The sequence below is a fragment of the Oryctolagus cuniculus genome, chromosome 9, assembly GCF_051225735.1.
Source record: "Oryctolagus cuniculus isolate XC-2025 breed Fujian yellow rabbit chromosome 9, ASM5122573v1, whole genome shotgun sequence".
Taxonomy (NCBI): Eukaryota; Metazoa; Chordata; class Mammalia; order Lagomorpha; family Leporidae; genus Oryctolagus; species Oryctolagus cuniculus.
This window is the reverse complement of record NC_142875.1, coordinates 67,589,733-67,612,658: the sequence shown is the minus strand read 5'-3', so window position 1 is coordinate 67,612,658 and position 22,926 is coordinate 67,589,733. Positions and strand designations below refer to the sequence as shown.

Below are 22,926 nucleotides of genomic sequence, written 5' to 3'. Positions count from 1 at the left end.
TTACAAGTTATTCTTTATTTCCTCTTCATGTTAAACCTCAACCCCACTCCCCTTCCTATCTGAGGGCTTTCTGAGTGCTAGTGCTAAGGCTTATTCACTAATAAAACTAGCCAGGTTTCCTGGAGCTGGGGGTGGATAGGGATAGGGAGATAGGCAATAAGCGAGTCAAGCAAGGCGATTTCAGTGGTGATAAACAGTTATATGTAATGTACACTTGTTAAATAAAAATTATAAGAGGCCACTGTTTTGGACTAAGCTACTGCACTGGTCCCAACAGAACATATTAAAAATAAAAATGAAGTCACTTGAGGCCAGCGGTTAAGTCACTGCCTGTAACGCCAGCAGGCATCCATATGAGTGCTGGTTGAAGGCCTGACTGCTCCACTTCTGATCCAGCTCCCTGCTAATGCACCTGGGAAAGCGGTAAGATGGCCCAAGTGCTTGGGCCCCTGCAATCCACATGGGAGATCCAGATGGAATGCCTGGCTCCTGGCTTTGGCCTGGCCCAGCTTTGGTCGGCAGCCATTTGGTGAATGAACACTAAGACTTCCCTGACTCTATCTAACTCTGCCTTTCAAATAAATAAATACATCTTTTTCAAAACATGAAGCCATGGGGCCAGTGTTGTGGCACAGCAGACTAAGCATCTACCTGAGACATTGGCATCCTGTAGGAGTGCCGGTTCAAGACTCGGCTGCTCTACTTCCAATCCAGCTCCCTGCTAATACACCTGCGAAAGCAGCGGAAGATGGCCCAAGTGCTTGGGCCCCTGCACCCATGTGGGAGACCTGCCGTGGCCATTTTGGAGAGTGAACCAGCAGATGGAAGATCTCTGTCTCTCCTCTTCTCTCTGTAACTCTGCCATTCAAATGAATTTTAAAAATTAAAAAAAAAATTTAAAAATTAAAAAAAATGAAGTCACTCATTCTAAAGTTCCTTAGGTCCACACTAAAGCTAAGGTTTTTCTCTACCTTAAGAAATTCAGGCCAGGGGCCGGTGCCGTGGTTCACTTGGTTAATCCTCCACCTGCAGGACTGGCATCCCATATGGGCGCCGGGTTCTAGTCCCGGTTGCTCCTCTTCCACTCCAGCTCTCTGCTGGAGCAGCCATCTGGGGAGTGAACTAGCAGATGGAAAGTCTCTCTTTCTGCCTCTGCCTTTCCTTCTCTATAACTCTGATTTTTAAAAAATAAATAAATCTATATTAAAAAAAAGAAGAAGTAAGAAGAAGAAAGACAGGAAGGAAGCCCCTGTGCTCAACTCTGTGGGAAGAGCATTCTAGATAGAAGGAACAGCAAATATAAAAGCCTGAGAGGAGGAATGGACTTGGGATTTTATAGAAAAAATATCAACATTGCTAAAGCTAGTGAGTAAGGAGACAGTGCTGTAAACCATAGGAGTGGCTTAATAATTTCCGATAAGTCTGAGTCAGGTAGAGGAGCAACAGGAATCAATCGATAGATTTAACTGATCATTTTTGCTCTTTATGTAATTGAAAGGGAAGGAGGAAACAGGAATAGGAAGACTCCTTGCAAGAGCTAACAGATGGGGCAGGTGTTGCGGTGCAGTGGGGTAAGCCCCTGCTTGGGACACTCATGTTGAATATTAGGGCACCTGGGATGGAGGCCTGGCTACTCTGCTTTCAGTCCAGCTTCCTGCTAAAGCACCTGGGAGGCAGCAGATGATGACCCACACACTTAGGTTCCTGCCACTCATGGAAGACTGACGGAATTCAGGGCTCCTAGCTTTGGGTTGGCCAAGCTCTGGTTGTTGTGGCTATTTGGGGGGTAAACCCAGCAGGTGGAAGATCGATCTGTCTCTCAATCTCTCTCTTGCTCGTTCTCTCCCACCCCGTCACACTACCTTTCATACAAAATAAATCTTTCTAAAAATATTTTTAAAACCACAAAGTCAATAATGACATTAAAAAAAGTGTTAATAGATGACTCTAAGCTTTTGGCTTAGAGTTAAGTGAATTGAGGAAACAGCAGGGTAGAAACAAGACATTTTTACTTGTATGGTTTTTTTATTTATATTTTGAGAAATTTGAGAGGGGGCTAGGAATTGATAGCTCTATTTGCTCTAAGAGCTTTGCCTTCTAGCAAGATGTCAGGTCTGCAGAAATAAGTCTGGGAATCACCAGGGCATAGAATCCATTAAGGGCTATGAATGGATGAGATAATAGGAGTTTATTTACAAAGAGAATGTTAGTGGAATTCAAAAAACACAACATCAGACTCTTAACTAATTTATTTTAAAATAGACCAACTATTAATTGTAGAAAATAGTAACATAGCAATTTAAAATGTACAGTTTTAACCAATACAAAACAGCAATAAAGCATTACCTGAAGCCTTATTTAAGAAATTCCAACACACGATCTCTGAAATCCCTAAAATTCTGTCACTAATTCTAATGTGAACTTGTTAGCAAAAGATCCAGAAATACGGTAAGCTCTTGTCTAAAATTTACTGATTGATATGCTATTCATGCAAAAATTAATGAAGAAATGGAATAAAGCTTTCTAGTGCCTTTGTTATTGAGATAACTGTCAACATACTAAGTTTGAGACTTAATTGAGCACAAAATAAAAATTTTGTTTTCTAACAAATAAAATCAGATTTATTTTTCAAAAGAACTCTGAGTAGAAAAAGTGACTTTCCTAAAAGCTGGCTGCTGCTATCTTAAATACCACCTATTTTAAATTATACCATCTCTAAATAAGTTAATCACACAAGATAGTTTAAATACACCTTCAGGTGTAGGGAAGGGGGAAAGCGCCTCTTCTTCTAATGCAGCTATTTTAATTTGAAGCCTTTGCACAAATAGAAACATTAATGCCTAAGTAAGACCTTCGTTTACTTGCAATTTGGACTAGAAGTAATGTGGCTTTGAATGTGCCAGTGTTAGACCATACTGACTTAAAACCCACCCACCCTCCCACCCACCCACCCACCCACACACACACACACACACACTCACCCCAGACAATTGCCAGTTCAAAGGATACACGGAAGACATGTACCATTCCAGAGAAAACACATACCTTCCCAGATTTAGGAGGGCAGAATAACTGCTGAGATGCAATTAAACAAATCTCTATGAAAACGAAAAATTAAGGCTCCTATCCTTAACAGTCTGTTTATGAATAAAGCTACTTTGTATCTTGATTCTTCAGGACCCAGAAACATTAGAAAGTGCACTTATGATATACTGTGTTAGGGTCCTCTTCAGCAAAGCCCTGGCAGGAACACATCACTGTTTCAAGTACTACATGGGTACTTATAAATTCAGTGATCTGAATGGTTTAAAAAATTACTATCAATAATCCCTCATTTTAAAGCACGAGTTGGATGAAGAATAAGTTCTTATAAATTCTGAGGTATGAAATCTGTGTCAGTAGTATGACAATATCATATGCTTATATTTTGTTTTTTGCTTGTATTTAAAACCTAAAATTTATAAAACAAGCACACAGTACATCAGCTTCCAATAGTAAAATAAAATCTAATGTGTAAAAATTAGCAATTTTTCTTAGTTTATAATAATATCTGGTGGAGCAGAAGAGTTCAGGATAATTTGGGTGCATGGGCAGTCAGTCAAATTGCATTTGGAAGACAGGACAAATTTTCTAGGGGTGTTCATGTTAAATTAAAAAATATACATATAAATTAATAAAAACAAGAGCAAACGTCACATATATGCTACAAGTGAAGGCAAAGTAGTCAGCCATGGGTGTCAGGACTCCCACTTCTGGGCATCCTTACTATCCGTAAAGCAGAGCAATTTTACTGTGGAAATGGAAATATCTGCCACAACATTCTAAATAACAGGATTTACACAAGATTTTCAATCTTGCACAGTAACAATGTATATCCCATTGACTACAACATTGCAGTAGCTTAGGAATTGCCAACACACATATTCAACTCGGATCTGCACATTTTTTATCTACAAAAGAGCTGAAAATATTAAATATGGCCATAGGCAGAACCTGGGAGACACATATAGTCACATCGTGAGAGGCAGAGGTGTCCACGGTGTCCACCAAGCTCCTGAGATCCTCACTTTTCTTCCTTGTTTGAGGTATCCATATTATCATTCATTTTTTGCTTCTGCATTCTTGTTCGAGTAGATGCTGGAAGAAAAACCGAGAACTTGTAAATAGCACTGACAGTGCTGGTTAGGTTGGCAAGGGGCTGCCGTATGTATTATGCCATGTCTGATCAATGGAGCTCAGTACCTTACAAAAGCAGCAGTCTCCAAATTTTTAAAAATAAATCTCTGGCAGTAAAACTGTTCCCAGGCATGTACCACTAAATACATATGTATGTATGTATGCATGCATATATGTGTATACGTATGTGTGCATAATTGCAAAACACATACCTGAAACCAACATTATAAAAGGACAAGATAAAATAGAACTTCCAGAATTTTATTTTTGTCCCCCAAGGATGGTCTTCCACACTCCTGGGACTTCGTAGAGGACTGTTCTAGAGACAACGAGGCTGAGTTTAGGGCACTAGAATTCTGGCCCGGCTCAGACTGGATTTGTCAGAGGGAGGGGTATTTTCTACAATGTCAGGGAATCCTTATGCTGGGACCTGTCTTGCAGCTACTGCAAAGGTATCAGCTCACAATTCATTTAGATTGGGTACTGCCATCTTAAACAGTACTGTGGCCGGCATTGTGGTAAATCTATTGCTTGTGATGCTGACATCCCATACGGGCACCAGTTCAAGTCCTGGCCGCTCCTCTTCCTATCCACCTCCCTGCTGATGTGCCTGGGAAAGCAGCAGAAGATGCCCCAAGTGCTTGGATCCTGCACCCACGTGGGGGACCTGGATAAAGCTCCTGGCTCCTGGCTTTGGCTTGCCCTCCTCTTCCCCTATAGCTGTTGTGGCCATTTGAGGAGTGAACCAATGGGCGAAAGATCTCTCGCTGTCACTCTATAACTCTGCCTTTCAAATAAGTAAAACTCTCTCTATATATAAACTTTATATATATATATATGTATATATATATATATATATATATATAAACTATAATACTGACAAACTTTAAACACCTATTTATCTAAAAATCCTTAGCTTGACTTTAGAGATAGGCAGGAGCTTTTCATAAAGAAGCACAAAGAACATTCACATTTGGAATAGAAGGAAAACAGCCAGTAGTTCTAACCCTTCCCCCACTTCTTGATCTTCCACTTTGGACAATCCAGTCTTTTGAGATGGTCTTTTTTTGAAAGCAATCCTTGAGGGCTGCTGAAAAGCATCTTAGAAAATGCCTTATCTCGCCTTTGGGGTTCAAACTGCTTGTCCCCAGTTTTCCCAGCTGCACAAAGGCCCTGAATTTTCGAGCTGGTTGAGGAAACACCTCACGGCCAAGGGTGTCGCTGGGAAATGTACCAACTTCAACAACTGAACTCTCTATCCATGTTTTTACAAACTTTCTGCTCCTTTAAAAATGCATATTTGTGGGCTCTAAAATGTTTCCATGTTTTCAAGTCCTGATATTGATTATAAGCATTATCTATCTATTATAAGCATTTATCTATTTTTATGTATGTGGTGGGGCAGGGGGGAGGCAAAACTATTTAAAACTTAAAATGAGAATATATTTTTTAGTGCAAAAATTTTAAAAATTTAAATGCTTGGTGTATTTGGTTTTAATTGTAATACAAAAACTTGTGTAGAAGAAACTCAAGGTATTGTTTTATTTTTATTTATTTATTTATTTATTTATTTTTGACAGGCAGAGTGGACAGTGAGAGAGAGAGACAGAGAGAAAGGTCTTCCTTTGCCATTGGTTCACCCTCCAATGGCTGCCGTGGCTGGCGTGCTCCGGCCGGCGCACTGCGCTGAACCGATGGCAGGAGCCAGGTGCTTCTCCTGGTCTCCCATGGGGTGCAGGGCCCAAGCACCTGGGCCATCCTCCACTGCACTCCCTGGCCACAGCAGAGAGCTGGCCTAGAAGAGGAACAACCGGGACAGAATCCAGCGCCCTGACGGGGACTAGAACCCGGTGTGCCGGTGCCGCAAGGCGGAGGATTAGCCTAGTGAGCCGCGGCGCCGGCCTCAAGGTATTGTTTTAAATAATTCATATCAGTGTTTGTATCTACAAAGACATGTTGAAGGCCTCTCCTCACATTATTATTCTCCCTGATGTGTCCTACGACCCAGAAATTATAGCTTCAACACCTTTTTTTCCTAAACATTTTTCTTCTTTCAAGTTCCAGTTCCTACTCCTATTAATGGATCTGGCATCAGGTATCAAGAAATGTCATACTCATTACCATAGCCAACTGAGACAATCCAGTAGCAGTTAATAAGTATTTCTTTCTTTCCTAATGTGAGTTCTACTATATTTTGATTAATTTTTGCAGTGTTAGAGTTGCTCAGGATAGTGTTCCACTTGCTTTAACTCTCCAAATGTATATCGCTCTAAGTAACTGAGAAAATAGCTATTGAAATTCTGATTTCTAGTAATAAACAGGACTTCTGTTTGAAATTATGTTTTAAAGTTTGCAAATTAACAAAGCTCAATAATAGCAGAATAAAATATATTTGTAAAAATTTTATTTGAGGGGTAGAGAAACTGAGAGAATGGGCTTCCCAACCACTATTCACTCCCCAAGTGCCCACAACAGCTGGGGCTGGACCTTGCAAGCCAGGAGTAGGCTGAGAACTCAATTCAGGTCTCCCACATGTATGACAGGGACCAAATCTGTGAGCCATCACTGTGTGCATTAGCAGGAAGCTGGAATCAGGAGCCAGAGCCAGGTATTGAACCCAGATCCTCCAAAACAGGACATGGGTGTCTTCACCAGTATCTTTAACCTCTAGGCTAAATGTCTAATCCTAAAAGATCATTCTTTAAATAAAGGTGATAAAGTTTAAATACGATAGGTTTCTAAAACCTTTTCCTGTACCAAACAGTCTTAAAAATTTCCTCATTGGGCTGGTGCCGTAGCACAGTAGGTTAATCCTCTGCCTGTGGTGCCAGCATCCCAAATGGGCGCCAGTTCAAGTCCCTACTACTCCTCTTCCAATCCAGCTCTCTGCTATGGCCTGGGAAAACAGTAAAAGATGGCCCAAGTGCTTGGGCCCCTGCATCCACATGGGAGACCCGGAAGAGGCTCCTGGCTCCTGGCTTTGGTTCAGCGCAGCTCCGGCCGTTGTGGCCATTTGGGGAGTGAACCAATGGAAGGAAGACCTTTCTCTCTGTTTCTCCCTCTTACTGTCTGTAACTCTACCTCTCAAATAAATAAATAATCTTTTTTTAAAAAAAAGAGTTCCTCATTACAATTCTGAAGTATTTTCCAACAGTCATTTTGTGTTGAAGATGTAGTCAAGCAGGATTTCACTTCTTAGTGTTCCTACACCAAGGATTTTAGAAGGGGTGAAGACATCCTTCACGTTGCTTCATACTCAATCACTAATGTTTACAGGTACATAATATGGTCTTGATTTACACTTTAAATGCATAAAAGAGTCTGCTAGTTGAAAGAAATATGTATATGTATATTCTTTAATAAAGTAAAAAGACTGCAAGATAATCAATTTCTTCTTTCATTTACATAAGGTCAGATGATAAGTACTTACTCATTTCTGCAAGTTTCTGTTGAAATTTGGACTCCCCTGGAATATGTTTACTGCAGATTAAAAAAATACAAAATACTTAATTTATACATGTATAAATGGAAAACTCAAATTTCCAGTAACTGTATTGCTTTCAATGATTTATTTTATGTTATTTCTTTGTGAGTAGCTTTTAATTTCAAAGATTTATAAACTAACTATTTAAAATATAAATGCCAAAAATTTGATCCCATATATTTTCCAGTATTTTTCTAAACACTTTTAAATCTAATGTTAAAACTAACAAAATTTTATCAATAGCTTTGTAAAAAAAAAAAACAAAAACAGATCTTTAATGCCTGATATCTTCTCTGAATTTTGGAAGACAGTAGTATAATACTTGTTTAGTGTTTTTAACTTTGGGCTACATTCATAGCTATTATTTTGAGCCATTCTCACAATTTCCAAATGAAATTGGCTTGGAAGGAATTGGTAGGAGCGGGACGAGAGCTAGACTCAGGGTTTCCAGATGACTGGCTCCACTCCTGGGAAACATCCTGAAGTGGTTCCTACCTTCCATCGGCTTCATCCGTTCCTTCAATATCAAAACGCAGTTTTTTCAGGGGTTTGGGAGGGTTGCTTCCTTCAGCACTTCTTTTGAGCACTCGATCGCTGTTACATACCATCTGGTTTATTTTCTGGAACTTCTCAGAAGTCTACAAATTACAGAATTCTTTAAATCATTAGGTGGCAGCGTTTTATAGTTAGCAACCCCAAACTGTAGTTCTTTTTTTTTTTTTTTTTTAAAGATTTTATTTATTTACCTGGGAAGTAGGGTTACAGACAGAAAGAGGGAGAGACAGAAAGGTCTTCCATCCACTGTTCACTCTCAAATGGCCACTATGGCTGAATCTGGACAGATCTGAAGCCAGGAGCCAAGAGCTTCTTGCAGGTCTCCCACATGGGTACAGGGGCCCAAGCACTCAGGCCATCTTCCACTACTTTCCTGGGTTATAGCAGAGAGCTGGACCGGAAAAGGAGCATCTGAGACTCAAACTGGCACCCATATGGGATGCTGGTACCACAGGCGGAGGTTTAGCCTACTACCACAGCGCCGGCCCCCAAACTGTAGTTTTAAAGGGTGTCAAAAAAGCAGGCAGAGGTAATCTCTTCATTTTAATTTTTTACTCTACTGGACCAAGTTAAAGGTATGAAAAATTTCAAAATCAGAGTAAACTGTACCTAATTCTGTCCCAGCCACTCTTTGTAAATCCTCCTGTCTTTTCCCATGAGGCTCCCACTCTTTCTCAACAACCCTGACCACCCCAGTGGAAGCCCTGGTTCCTCATTTTCAGAACTCACCCACACACAGAAGCAGGGCAACTTCTAAGAAGCAGCCAAAGTTGGAACAATAGACCTGGTTTCTGTTAGCTTTTTTTTTTTTAAGAATATTATATAACTAGAGGGATAGTCACAGGAATTTGATAAGAGGGGATGGGTTCGGTGGATACTTTTTAATTCACTTAATGGGTATTATGTTGATAAGTCATATAGTTTACATATTTTAAACTATCAATCTATGGTATTTGTTGAAATGCTGCTAATTCATAAAGTATAAAAAATTTAAAAAATCCCAAGAACTACAGAAATTAAGTGTACCAGGAGTGTGTGTGTGTGTCCCCTAAGGGAGAATCCTGAGACAGCAAAGCAAAAACCTTTGGTAAGAAACACTAACGTGGGGACTGGCAAAGTAATAGAAACACACATTGCATGTGGGACTGAATTAATAACATTAACAGGAGGCAATTAGAGTAGTGAGTTCTCAGGCTAGAATTAACTTTCAAAGTTAAGCTTTCCCTTGGATCTCTTAGAACAAAGATTAGCATACCTAGGCCCTGCCATTTTTACTGAGGCGGGGATGCATGTAACCAATTCCTAGTCAATATTCCAGGGAAAGACTATCCTAGAAGCTTGAAAGGAAGAACAAACAAAAGAGTACACACAAATATATGGAATGAGAAGACCAGTGGTGACATCTGATTGTGGTGCTTACAGTTTGAAGTATCTCATTTCAAATCATAATCATATTAGTGAGTTTCAAAACTATTTTGTAAACATTTCTGTGGGATTATATACATACACATGTGCTATCACAGAAAGATTTTTAGTCTTTGTCCTGGGTTCCTGGGACAGGGCTCTAATACTCTTGGAACTTCCTGAATGATAAGGGTGATAGGACCATCTTTGTTCAATGCTTTTTGGGCTCCTAGATAGCAGCAGGATGGGGGCTGGTCACCAGAAACACCAAGCCTTGACTTGGCACTTTCAGTGACACACCCATAACCTTCAGGGAGGGGTGAGGGGCTAGAGACCCTGTTTATCAATTATACCTATATAATCAAACCCCATAAAAATTCCTCAACAACAAGGTTGAGAAAGTATTGGAGTCAGTGAATTCCACAGGGACAGAAGCTCCTGTGTGAGGGACCCTGCTGCACCCAGTCCCATATTTTTCTTCATCTGGCTATTGGTTTTTTATCATTTATAATAACTTAGGATAAGTAAAGTATTTTTCAGAGTTTTGTGAGCCACTCTAGCAAATGACCAAACACAAAAGGTGAGAAAGGTATTATGGAAACCTCAATTTTAACCAAGCTGGATGGGCCTGACCCCTGTGATTGACTTCTGAAGTGAGGACAGTCTTGTGGTATCAAGCTCTTGAACCTGGAAACTGATATTAACTCTAATTAAGAACTGTCAGAATTGAATTGAATTGAATTGTAGGACACCCATGGGATTGGCAATGTGGCACAGCAGGTACAGTTGCTGCCTGTGACATGGCACCCCATGTGGGAACTGGTTGGAGTCCTGGCTGTTCCACTTCCCAACCAGCACCCTGCTAATGTGCCTCAGTAAACAGCAGAGGATATGAAACCCAGATGGAATTCCAGGCTTCTGGTTTCAGCCTGACACAGCCCTAGATGTTGCAGCCATTTGGAGAGTGAACCAGCAGATGGAAGACAATTTCTTTCCTGCTCAGTCTCTTCTTTTTATAACCCTTTCAAATAAATAAATAACCTTACAAAAATGTAGGACAATATTTTATGACCAGAGAATTGGAGGATTGGCATGAGAACAAAACCTCACATTTGGTGTCAGAAGTATGATTTGTTAAACCATCTCACAGATACATTCATGTATACACATGAATGTCTGTATAGGTATTATATAATCTTGAAGGAATGCCTAAGCACCATTTTGAAGTTCACCAATTATGAGTATGATTTATATCTATTACTTATTTAAAAGTAAAACTATATACTTAGAAGATACACATGCAAAATGCCTAGATGAATATCTGAATAATAGAATAATAATAGAATAACAGAATTTATCAGTTCAAATTATAGAAATATTTTATTCCTTATGGTTATGGTATATGCCATTATGTCTCATAGACAGAAAATTACTCACCCCAAAAGATTCACCAATTGATACTAAGATTCTGTCAAGTGAAGATGAAATACAAATTAATAATGGAAACCATACAGTATTGCACAGAGATGAACACAGACACATCATTCTGAACTATCAGCAATTCTAAATCAAAGGCTTCCTTTACTCTAGATCCTCTGACAAACTATATTCATTAGGGGCTTATTCTAACAGTGCTAGTCTAATCAAACACTCAGCTGGCCTCTTAGGTTTTTACAGAGAGAACTGAGAGTCTACAAGAACATATTCTGCCAAAGCTCACATTTAAAGAGGGTAAAAGATGGTTTAAAGTTTACCCTTATTTGGTTCTCAATGGGTAAGTTATAAAATTTCTTTCACATTTCCTCATTTAAAGTTCAAGTTATATCTGCCAAAACTTACAGTACTAAGTAATTATCAGAATTCTAATTAGTATTTATATTGTATATAGTAAAGGCTATTTATCAGATACCCTAGAATCAGAGATAGTTATTAGTGTCTTTGTTTGAACTATACAATTTATATTCTTATAATAAAGCTGAAGAACATATTTAGCCTCACATAACTCAATAGCTTTGAAAATATGAACATGGAACTAGAAGACCCATAGATGTTATTGTCTTCTAACTCCTTGACAAATAGTCATCGTTACACACACACATACTTGATTAACTACAATATGTAAATATGCTGGATAAATAGTGCTCAGATCCTTTCTTAATGCCTGATTAATGACTTACCAGTTAGGCTTTTCACAATATGACTTTTTTTTTTTTTTGGTAAAGAATACCAACAGAGAATTGATTTCACTAGGATCAGCAAACAGCCTCTATTATTACCATAAAATGGATTAATTATCATTATTTTAAAAACCACCTGCATGTACATCTTCATGTGATGGCATGGAACTGTGTAAATTTATTTAAATAAACATGGCATGGCATCCTAACAGCATATACATTAAAAATATCACTGTGTAGATATCTAACTGTAAGGATACCAAGTAACTAAAGAATGGAGCACAGAAGAGCATTTGGAGCATATTACCATTTTTTTTTTTACTTCATAGTTTTCTGTAGAGTTTAAAATTTTCTGGAGATGTATTACTTGCATTTTCTGAAAGGCTAATTAATGTAGCTCCTTATCCTTATTTGTTTTTCTTGCCCATTAGGTGCCAACTATATGGGCTGACAATTTTTAAGGTGAGACTACATTAATTATACTAGTTAATCTGCCTCCCACTTTAGACAAATAAAGTCAGTTTCAACTAGCCCATGATAACATATAATTAGTCAATTGAAGCACTTCAAAGCCAGAGAGTACTTGTGCTTGGATGTGGAAGATAATATAATGATTTGTAGTTGCACATAACCTTTCATCTGAGAATTTAAAAAAGCTTTACACATCATTTCCCTGGTCCACAGACCCTTCTGAAGTAGAGACAGAGACCTGCCCACAGTAATACAAGGAGGCCAAGGCAGAATTAGGGATGCATCCTAAATACTTAATTGACAGTCATCTACATTTAGTAAGTCGTCCCCAATTTTATAATAAGCAAAATGAGTAAGGTATAAAAGGAGTTTACAGGGCATTCAATAAATTACAGACTAAAAATTTTTAAAACTAATGTAACCTACTTTGTTCAGCAGATTGGCTACTTACAAAAATATGAAAGTGCTTTGAAACATATAACCAAATCGGGTCTCAAGCTGTTTACAAAATGAGAGACCCCAATAGCCAGGAAAGCTGATGAGTAAATTTGCAAACAAGCAAATTTTTCTTTTCCTCCAAATTCTTATAATGTCACTCAATATAAACAAGCAATTGAGACTCAAGAGTTTAGTTTATTTTTAAAACAAAGAAATCTTTATGGTTTTATGCCTGGATCAAAATACTCCCTCATTATTTTCCATATCCCTAAAGAGAAAACACAAACCTTGATCTTGGAGTCATTTTTGTTGGTGTTGGCAAACCTTCTGAAATTTTATATGGACTCTTCAGGGGTGATATATAGATATTCCCCCCAGGAATCCGTAAGGGCGAACTAGAAAATTTGTAAGGGCTTCGAGGAATGTGAGGTATTGGTGACAAGGTAGGGGGCTAGAGCAAAACAAAAAAGCGTATTATTTAATGTGTTAGTGGCATTCACTACAATTACATTTTCCCAATGAAAGAATACTTTGTACATACCCTGGTGGAAGCATACTGCAAAATATTTGTTTTCAGCCTCTGCATGAAGACCGAGTTGTAGAATACTATAATGGAGTCATATTCTTCTTCTCTTATCAAAACACGTTTGAATGTCTGAGGAAGAATAACAGACACTTGCTGAATGAACTTAGGAATTCCTCTCTTTAGGCTTAATTTTATGTATTTTGTAATTTTCTTTACCTAGTGAGAAACATCTATTATATAGGAGAAAATAACCTGAAAAAGTCTTCTTAGTGTGTAGCTGCTCTAAGAGAAGCAAAAGACCACAGAATGATCCAGAAAAGCAGCAGGTAGCAGAGCAAAAAGGAGCAATATTGAAACCACGTGGGGCCGGTGTTGTGCCACAAAGAATTAGGCATCTGCTTGCAACGCAGGCATCCCATATCAGAGAAGCAGTTGGAACCCTGGCTGCTCTACTTCCAATCCAGCTTCCTGCTAATATGCCTGGGGAAGCAGAGGAGGATGGCCCAAACACGTGAGCCCCAGTTAGCCATGTGGGAGACCTGGATGGAGTTCCAGGCTCCTTGCTTCAACCTGACCCAGTCTTGGCTACTGTGGCCATTTGGGGAGTGAAGCATTGGATTGAAGATCTTTCTTTATCTGTCTCTTCCTCTCTCTGTCACTCTGCCTTTCAAATACATTTTTAAAAAATCTTAAAAAAGAAAACATGGAAATCACATTCTCTGGCTTGTATCTCCTTGCTCCTCTCCCCTGCTAATCTTTAAGAGTTCTAAAAACATGCATTCTCCCATTGCAAGAAGTAGATACACAGCAAAAGCAATACAATTTTTGAATAATTTTATTAATATTTTAGTTAGGTAAAAGCACAGGGGTTTTATAGTACACAGATATTAAAGTGAATGGATTCAGAAAATAACTTCAAAAATATAAACAAAAATAACCTCACGTGTATTACTTTTGAAAACTCCACTGATAAACTAGAAATGCTCAGTTTTCAACCCATCTGTCACAGGGTATAAACTGTGTGCCACACCAAGTGCATTTTATCACTGTTGTTGATTCTGTAAAGAAAGGTAAACTAGAAACACAATGTGTTTGCACTTAAAGTTTTTATTATTTCTTTCTAAGGCTGTACTTACATTGCCTTTTCCTATGCAGTAATAAAAATAATTTAGAGTGACATCTGATGTCCTATTACTTTTTTTTTTTTTTAAAGATTTATTTATTTACTTAAAAGTCAGAGTTACACAGAGAGAGAAGGTGAGGCAGGTGGAGAGAGAGAGATCTTCCATCTGTTGGTTCACTCCCCAGTTGGCTGCAACAGCCAGAGCTGCACCAATCTGAAGCCAGGAGCCAGAAGCTTCTTCCGGGTCTCCCATTTGGGTGCAGGGGCCCAAGGACTTGGGCCATCTCTACTGCTTTCCCAGGCCATAACAGAGAGCTGTACAGGAAGTGGAGCAGCCAGGTTTCGAACCAGCACTCATATGGGATGCTTGCACTGCAGGCCATGGCTTTGCCTGCTATGCCACAACGCCAGCCTGATGTCCTATTACTTATGTCAAGTTTATTATAATCATCCTGTACATTGCTGGTATGCAGTATTGTTTATTAAATTCATTTAAAAACTATTAATTTGGGCGTGGGACTTTGGCACAGCAGTTAAGTAGTTGCTTGGGATACCAACATCCCACGTCTGAATGCCTGGTTCCAGTCCTGGCTCCTCCCCATCCAATCCAGCTTAGCTCAAGTGTGGGTCCCTGTCACCTACATGGGAGGCCCAGATGGAGTTCCAGGCTCCTGGCTTTGGGCGGGCCCAACCCTGGCTGTTGTGGGACTTGGAGGAAGGAACTAGTGGATGGAAGATCCCTCTGTGTCTGCCTCTCTCTCTCTTTGTCTCTTTGCTTCTCAAATAAAGTGGGGGGAGGGGGGACTTTACAACTTGCCTTGGCTTTTCAATTCCACTTTAGATACAAATAATCAATAACAAAAATAAATCTTGATTTTTGAATTTACTTAATAAGGTCTGAACATATGATCTAATTAATGACTGAAATGATCTGTATTATGGAAATGGATTTATCAAAAAAAATCTTGCCGACGCCGTGGCTCACTAGGCTAATCCTCTGCCTGCAGCGCCGGCACCCCGGGTTCTAGTCCCGGTTAGGGCACTGGTTCTGTCCCGTTTGCTCCTCTTCCAGGCCAGCTCTCTGCTGTGGCCCGGGAAGGCAGTGGAGGATGGCCCAAGTGCTTGGGCCCTGCACCCCATGGGAGACCAAGAAGAAGCACCTGGCTCCTGGCTTCGGATGGGCATGGCGCTGGCCATAGTGGCCATTTTGGGGGGTGAACCAATGGAAGGAAGACCTTTATCTCTGTCTCTCTCACTGTCTAACTCTGCCTGTCAAAAAAAAAAAAAAAAAAAAAAAGAAGCAAAAATTTAAAAAAATTTTATAATGAAAGATCACTTACCTCCTGAACAGCATGAGGAAGATCCTTGTATGCTGTCACAATGATTTTGAATTTAAGATCTATGTTCTTTACTTTGCATATGCCATACATGGAACACATCATAATCTAATAAATAAATGTGATATAAAAACAGTCAACATTTTATTACTTTTCTTTTGGCTTCAAAAAAGGGTAATTTAATTTCCTAGAAGGTTATTTTGTTGTATCCCAACCCCAGCCTGAAAGTTTATGTGAATTGTTTAACCAAAATTGTGTTAAAAGAACAATATGCAAATAGATAACACTAAATTGTTCAGGACTGATTATATGGTTGATAAATTACCCTAACTTTGTCTCCTCTTCCTTAAATGTTTCCCAGAAAAGTTGAAACTGGAACCTCCACTTCAAAAAAGCCAGGTGTGAGAAGATTAAAACTGCTGGGTAAAACAATATAGACTATACTTGATGGTGATGGTAGTAAGAGGGACATAGTGATTGCAAAAGGGCATCTGTATTGCTGATAGTGTTCTGTTTCTTGACATGGATGCTGGTGGGTTCAGCTGAAGAATTTCCATTCAGATGTACATATCTTTTTGATACACAGATTTTCTGTATGCATGTTACATTCCAATAGAAAGATATTTTAAATATAAAACTAAGGTTTGAAAATATGCCCTGTGACTTTAAATCATCAAAGTGTCTTAAATTTATTGCCTAATTTACATATCATCACTTCTGCAACATTCTCATTTTCATCTATTGCCAAAAATACCTACTCAGCATCCTGCCAACCCAAATCTACTATTCCTCCCACCTAGAGAATCATTCGGTATTCTTCTTTACTAATTCACATTTTTCTTCTACTTTAATATTTTACCTAAAGCACCTTTCATTTAAAAATAATCTTGATTTCAGAGACATACTCTTTAGAAATCCCTAGCACTACAATGTTTTTACTTTGTGGAAAGAAGTAGAACCATAAAGCAACAAATACCTATTTTTAAAAAACACCAAAGTACTAGAATTTATACATCTAATTAAGCTCTTACAAAATACACATATTAGAGTAGGAGATTGGCCAGTAGTTATGAACCACATCTCACATTGGAAGCTCTGCTCCTTATTCCAGCTCCCTGCTAATGCACACCCTAGGATGCCATAGGTGATAGCTCATGTAGTTGCATCCTTGCATTTAAGGAGTGAACAAGCAATGGGAGCTCTGTTTGTTTCTTTCTCAGTCTTTCTCTCTCCAAATAAATAAAAATAAATAATATTAAAAATAAAATGTACATATTTTAAAATTATATGTTCATGTACCAATCCATATTTTGCCCAAAATATTATTCTTGTTGGGAGCATTACTAACAACCTTAGAGAAATAAAATGATGATTATGCAATATTTATGAACAATTGCATATCAATAAAACAGGCAACTAAGATGAAATGGAAAAATTCATGGAATATCACAAACTACCAAAACTGACTTAAGAAGAAACAGAAAATCTGAGCTTGAATTAGTAATCAAGCTATTCACAGGGGGCCAGCGCCATGGCTCACTTGGTTAATCCTCCGCCTGCAGCACCAGCATCCCATATGGGCGCCAGGTTCTAGTTCCGGTTGCTCCTCTTCCAGTCCAGCTCTCTGCTGTGGCCTGGGAGGGTAGTGGAGGATGGCCCAAGTCCTTGGGCTCCTGCACCCACATGGGAGACCAGGAAGAAGCACCTGGCTCCTGGCTTCGGATAGCACAGTGCTGGCAGTAGTGGCCATTTGGGGAGTGAACCAATGGAAGGAAGGAAGACCCTTCTCTCTGTCTCTCTCTCTCACTGTCTATAACTCTACCTGTCAAATTTTAAAAAAAAATCTATTCACAAAAAAAAACAAAAAAAAAAACAAAAAAAAAAAACAAGACCAAGAGGGCTTTACTGGTAAATTGTACCAAACATTTAAAGAAGACTCAATACCAATTCTTTACAAAGTCTCCTAAAATTAGAAAAGTTCCAAATTAATTATATGATGTCAGTATTTTTCTAATACTAAAACCTGATGAAGACATCATAAGAAAATGACAAATACCTCTTATGATTATAGATTCTAAAAATCCTCAACAAAGTAATAAGCTGCATCTAGGAAAACAGTTATATACTGTGACTTGGTGGGATTCATTCCAGAAATGCAAGAGTGGTTTAACATCTGAAAATAAATTAATCTAATACATGATAGCAGTACAATAAAAGGAAAAAACCATATGGTAATCTCCATAAATATAGTAAAAGAATGGGACAAAATCCCACATTTTTTCATAATGAAAGCATTAAAGAAACGAGGAATTCAAGAAAACTTCCTCAAACTGGTAAAGGGCATATACAAAAATACACAGGGGTAACAACATATTTAATTGTTAAAAGACTGAATACTTTCCTCCAATATTAGAAACAATGCAAAGAAATCTTCTCTCAAGCCACTTCCATTCAACATTGGAGGTTGTACTAGAGGTTCTGGCCAGGGCAATTTGGCAAGAAAATGAAATGAAATCATTCAGACTAAAAAGGAAGCACTATGTACAGATGCCATGGTCATAAGTGCAGAAAAGCTTAAGGAATCCACTATAAAATATTAGAACTATTACGTAAGTTTAGCATGGCTACAGAATACAAGATCAATATAAAAACATCACAATACTTGTGTTGAAAAATCCAAAAATGAAGTTAAGAAAGCAATTCTGTTTATAATATTGTTAAAAATAATAAAGTAGTTAGGAATAAACAATAAAACAAGTATAAGACTTGTAGTTTGCAGGCTATAAAAAACTGCTGAAAGAAACTAAAGATGGTTTAAATGAATGAAAAGATATCAGACATTCATAAATTAGAGGACTTAATGTTGTTAAGATGATGATATACCCCAAATTGATCTACAAATTCGATGTCATCACTATCAAAATATCAGCTGTACTCTTTGAAGAACCTGTCAAGCCAATCCTAAAAATTCATATTAAAATGCAAGTTTTAGAATAGTCAAACCCAACAATGTAGAGCACTCACACTTTCTTAATTCAAAGCTGTAGTGATCAAGACAGCATAGCCCTAGCAGAAAAAATGACTATATAAGACAATGGGATAGAACTGGGATTTCAGAAGTGAACATTTACACATTTTAGTCAATTGATTTGTTTCTTTTCAAGAAATGGTGCTGAAACAACTAATTATTCACAATCAAAAGAATGAAGCTTGGCCCTTACTTCACTCCATATATAAAAACCAGCTCAAAACTGATCAAAACTTAATATAAGGGCTAAAACTATAAAACATTAGGAGGAAAACAGGAGTATATCTTAATAACTTCAGATTTGGCAATGATTTCTTAAACATAACATCAAATCACCCTTAATAAAAGATAAAATAGATAAATTAGACATCATCAAAAATTAAAAACCTTAGAATAGAAAGAAATGTCTACAAATCAAGTATGGCATAAGAGAATTGGATGGAGAATATATAAAGAAGCCTTGTACCTCAACAATAACAGGAAAAATAATGTAATTGCAAGATGAGAAAAGGACCTTAGACATTTCTCTAAAGAAATACAAACAGCCAATAAACACATGAAAAGTTGCTTCCATCATTAGTGATCAGGAAAGTGCAAATCAAAACTACAATGAGATAACACCACATACCCAACAGGATGGCCATAATAAAAGATGAAAAACAAGTTGATGAGGATGTAGAGAAACTGGAATATAATACACATCTGTTATGAATGTAAAATGGTACAGTCACTTTGGAAAATATTTATCTTCTATTACCATGACACAACAATTTTAATCCTCAGTAAACACCCAAGAAAAATCAAAACATATGTCCACATAAAACTTGTACATCAAAGTGAATAGTAACACTATTTATAATAGCCAAAAGCAGAAACAATACAAATGTCCACCAACTGGTGAATGATAAACATAAACATAGTATATATCCATATAATAGAATATTATTTGGCAATAAAAATGAATGAAATACAATCTACAACACAGATGAACTCTGAAAATTTTATGCTAAGTAAAAGAAGCCAAACACAGAAGATCCTATTTATATAATTCCATTTATATGAAATGTCCAGAAGAGGCAAATCCATAGAGACAAAGTAAATCAGTGTTGCCTAGGGCTGAAGGGGGTGGGTGATGGAGGGAGGTGACTGCTAAAGAATATGGGATTTCTTTTTCATGTGATGAAAAGGTTCTAAAATTGATTGTGGTGCTGGTTGTACAACTCTATGAATATACTAAAAACCACTGAATTGTAAATGGGTGATATGTATGGTATGTGAATTATAGCAATAAAGAAGTAACCAAAAATGTTCTTATTAACACATTTTACAAGGAAGAAAGTGGAGGATATGAGAGGTCATTCTCTGTAAATACATATAAAATGCTTCCCATTCATAAACTGATTCATTAAATAAGCAATTTTAGATAAGCTTATTCTTAAATGTCATGCTTTTTCCATACTAAAAGGAAATCTAGCTTACTGCAACATAGAAAAAGCCTAAGACACACAGGATCTTCAGTGATTTTCTGTAAAGATCTTTTGTGTCATTAAATTACTAAATAACTTGTCAATAAATAAAGTTACTGGGCTCTATTTTGTAAGAATAACAGAAATATAAATGAGAAACATCAAGTGAATACAAATTAAGTCTATAAAATAGATCTACGTTCTCATTTCCACTCTTTTTTTAAGAAATCAGTATACAGTTAACAAATAAGTAGGGAGAAGAGAGGAGGAGTGCTTCATTTTCTTCTTACCTGGTCCAAATGCCTATCTCTCATGAGTTCATACTCATTTTGCAGAGTGTGCTGGAAAAGGGTCCAGATGATGTGCTCTAGTTCTGGGTGGTCAGACAGAAGGCGTGCACATAGGGTATTTAGTCGGAGATATGCTAGCCGGTACACTGTGGAGATAAGAGGAGTAAATCATGTTTAGTGTTCATTTTGAATTACAAACAGATTACAAGATTTTCTGCCATGAATTTTTGAAGATCCCTTGCACACATCGATTGCAGTTTTTTGCACCAAAAGGAGCTTATCTTTTAATTTCATTTTTTAAAGATTTATTTATTTATTTATTTGAGAGGTAGAGTTACAGACAGTGAGAGGGAGAAACACAGAGAAAGGTCTTCCTTCCATTGGTTCACTCCCCAGTTGGCCACAATGGCCAGAGCTGCACTGATCCGAAGTCAGGAGCCAGGAGCCAGGAGCCAGGAGCCAGGAGCCAGGAGCCAGGAGCCAGGAGCCAGGAGCTTCTTCCTGGTCTCCCACGTGGGTGCAGGGGCCCAAGAACTTGGGCCATCTTCTACTGCTTTCCCATGCCACAGCAGAGAGCTAGATTGGAAGGGAGCAGCCCGGACTAGAACCAGCGCCCATATGGAATGCCGGTGCCACAGGAGGAGAATTAACCTACTGCTCCACGGTGCCGGCCCCTTAATTTCATTTTCCACAACTTTTTCAAGTACCTTGGTATAATGCTGTTGTAAACAGAATTTCAATAGCAACCTCACCTCTACCACTGTTATTCTTAGGAACAGATGATTCCTAGTATTAGCACTGTGTTAAATACATATACAGAAGGCACAATAACACTTCTGAATTAATTGTTATAGCATGAAACTGAGGCAAAAGTAGTAGGCAGAAGAGAAAAGGTGATATTAGACAAATAATTAGCATCTGTTTCCATTCCACTGATAATCACTCATTATAGATGTTAGAAATTCCCACTATCAGTATTCAAGAAGATAATTATTTTTAAAAATACTAGAGCTGCTTAAGCCTATTAATTTTCCAATACTAAAAAAAGTCAATTTACACATTTCTCTATGAAATATCAAAGGACATATTCTAGAAAATAGTAGAGTTGTAGACTACCTAAGTATAACATTACTGTGAAATAAATTTATTCAGCTACTCTATAAAAATTCATAGAAATATAAGTTTTGAGGAAAGTAAAATTGAATTTTCCTACATCTACTTTAAAGACCCTTGGTTAAAAATGTACCTTTCAAAGACTTGCATAAAGTAATCAGAATTTTTAAAAGCCAACAATTATCCCAGTTGTTCTCAAACTTTAGCATACATCAAACTTGCCTGGAGAGTTGTTAAAACAAGAATTTGGGGCCCAATGTTAGGATTTCTGAGTAAGAAGCCCTAGGTAGAGGCCTCAGATCCTCATTTCTTCAACTTTCCATGTCCCCATGGTGGCATGGATACTACTGGTTGGGGAATATACTTTAAGAACCACTATTTTGGGGGCCAGTGCTGTGGCGCTGGCCTGAAGCACCAGCATCCCATATGGACGCCAGTTTGAGACCTGGCTGCTCCACTTCTGATCCAGCTCTCTGCTATGGCCTGGGAAACCAGTAGAAGATGGCCCAAGTCCTTGGGCTCCTGCACCCGCATGAGAGACCTGGAGGAGGCTCCTGGCTCCTGGCTTTGAATCGGCACAGCTCCTGCTGTTGCAGCCAATTAAGGAATGAACCATCGGATGGAAGACCTCTCTCTCTGCCTCTTCTCTCTCTGTGTAACTCTGACTTTCAAGTAAATAAATACATCTTAAAACAACAACAACAACAACAACAACAAAACACTGTTCTGAGGGACTATGTCATACTATAGCCCTGTAAAGCTTAGTATATCTGTGACTTGAGTAAAATCAGAAAAAAGACTTTTCACAGAAGAATCTGATCTTTCATTCTCCTTCAAGGAACTTCAAGTTGGTGTACATTTGTATGTACATACACACACACAGACATTCAAATCAACCTCCCGCCCTGCCACACTGACACACAGTCAGAGAATGCTACATAACATGGATACTAGCCTGGACATATCCAGGAAATGTGTCTGCATCAAGCAATGGCACATTGCATAATCTCATAGCATAAGTAATAGCAGGAGCAAATTTTTACAAATATTAACTTGAAGGTATAACAATAGCAGAAGCAGCAATAATATCTGACACTTTCTGAGTGCTTTATGCAAGGCACTAAGGGAAGTGTTTTATATGTATTATTTCATTTAATTATTTAAAGAATCCCACAAAGTAGGTTATTATTATAAGGTACTTATTATTATCTTTTCCATTTTATAGATGAAGAAACTGAGGCACAGAGATAGTGAGTGACTTGCCAAGGTCACACCTAGTAAGTAGAAGAGCCAGGATTTGAACCCAGTCATTCTGGCTTCAGAGTCCATGCTCTTTAA

The 22,926-nt window shown here is 38.1% G+C and overlaps 1 protein-coding gene across 5 annotated transcripts in view; it reads right to left on the bottom strand.

Moving 5' to 3' along the window:
* Window positions 1–3,073: 3,073 nt before the first annotated feature.
* The window catches only part of RB1 (RB transcriptional corepressor 1), a 156,513-nt gene continuing 136,660 nt past the window's right edge, over window positions 3,074–22,926 (bottom strand). For 2 of the 5 annotated variants that reach the window (XM_002720723.6, XM_089304132.1), the window contains 8 exons: window positions 20,476–20,621; window positions 15,695–15,799; window positions 13,247–13,360; window positions 12,993–13,156; window positions 11,057–11,087; window positions 8,156–8,298; window positions 7,607–7,656; window positions 3,074–4,137 (listed from right to left, as the gene is read on the bottom strand). In XM_002720723.6, coding sequence (XP_002720769.1) covers window positions 4,064–4,137; window positions 7,607–7,656; window positions 8,156–8,298; window positions 11,057–11,087; window positions 12,993–13,156; window positions 13,247–13,360; window positions 15,695–15,799; window positions 20,476–20,621 — 827 coding nt within the window. In that variant the 3' untranslated portion in view covers window positions 3,074–4,063. Of the gene's footprint in view, window positions 4,157–7,606; window positions 7,657–8,155; window positions 8,299–11,056; window positions 11,088–12,992; window positions 13,157–13,246; window positions 13,361–15,694; window positions 15,800–20,475; window positions 20,624–22,926 lie in introns of all 5 variants that reach the window. The other 3 variants (XM_089304133.1, XR_016213276.1, XM_051832230.3) reach the window with 3 other exon arrangements.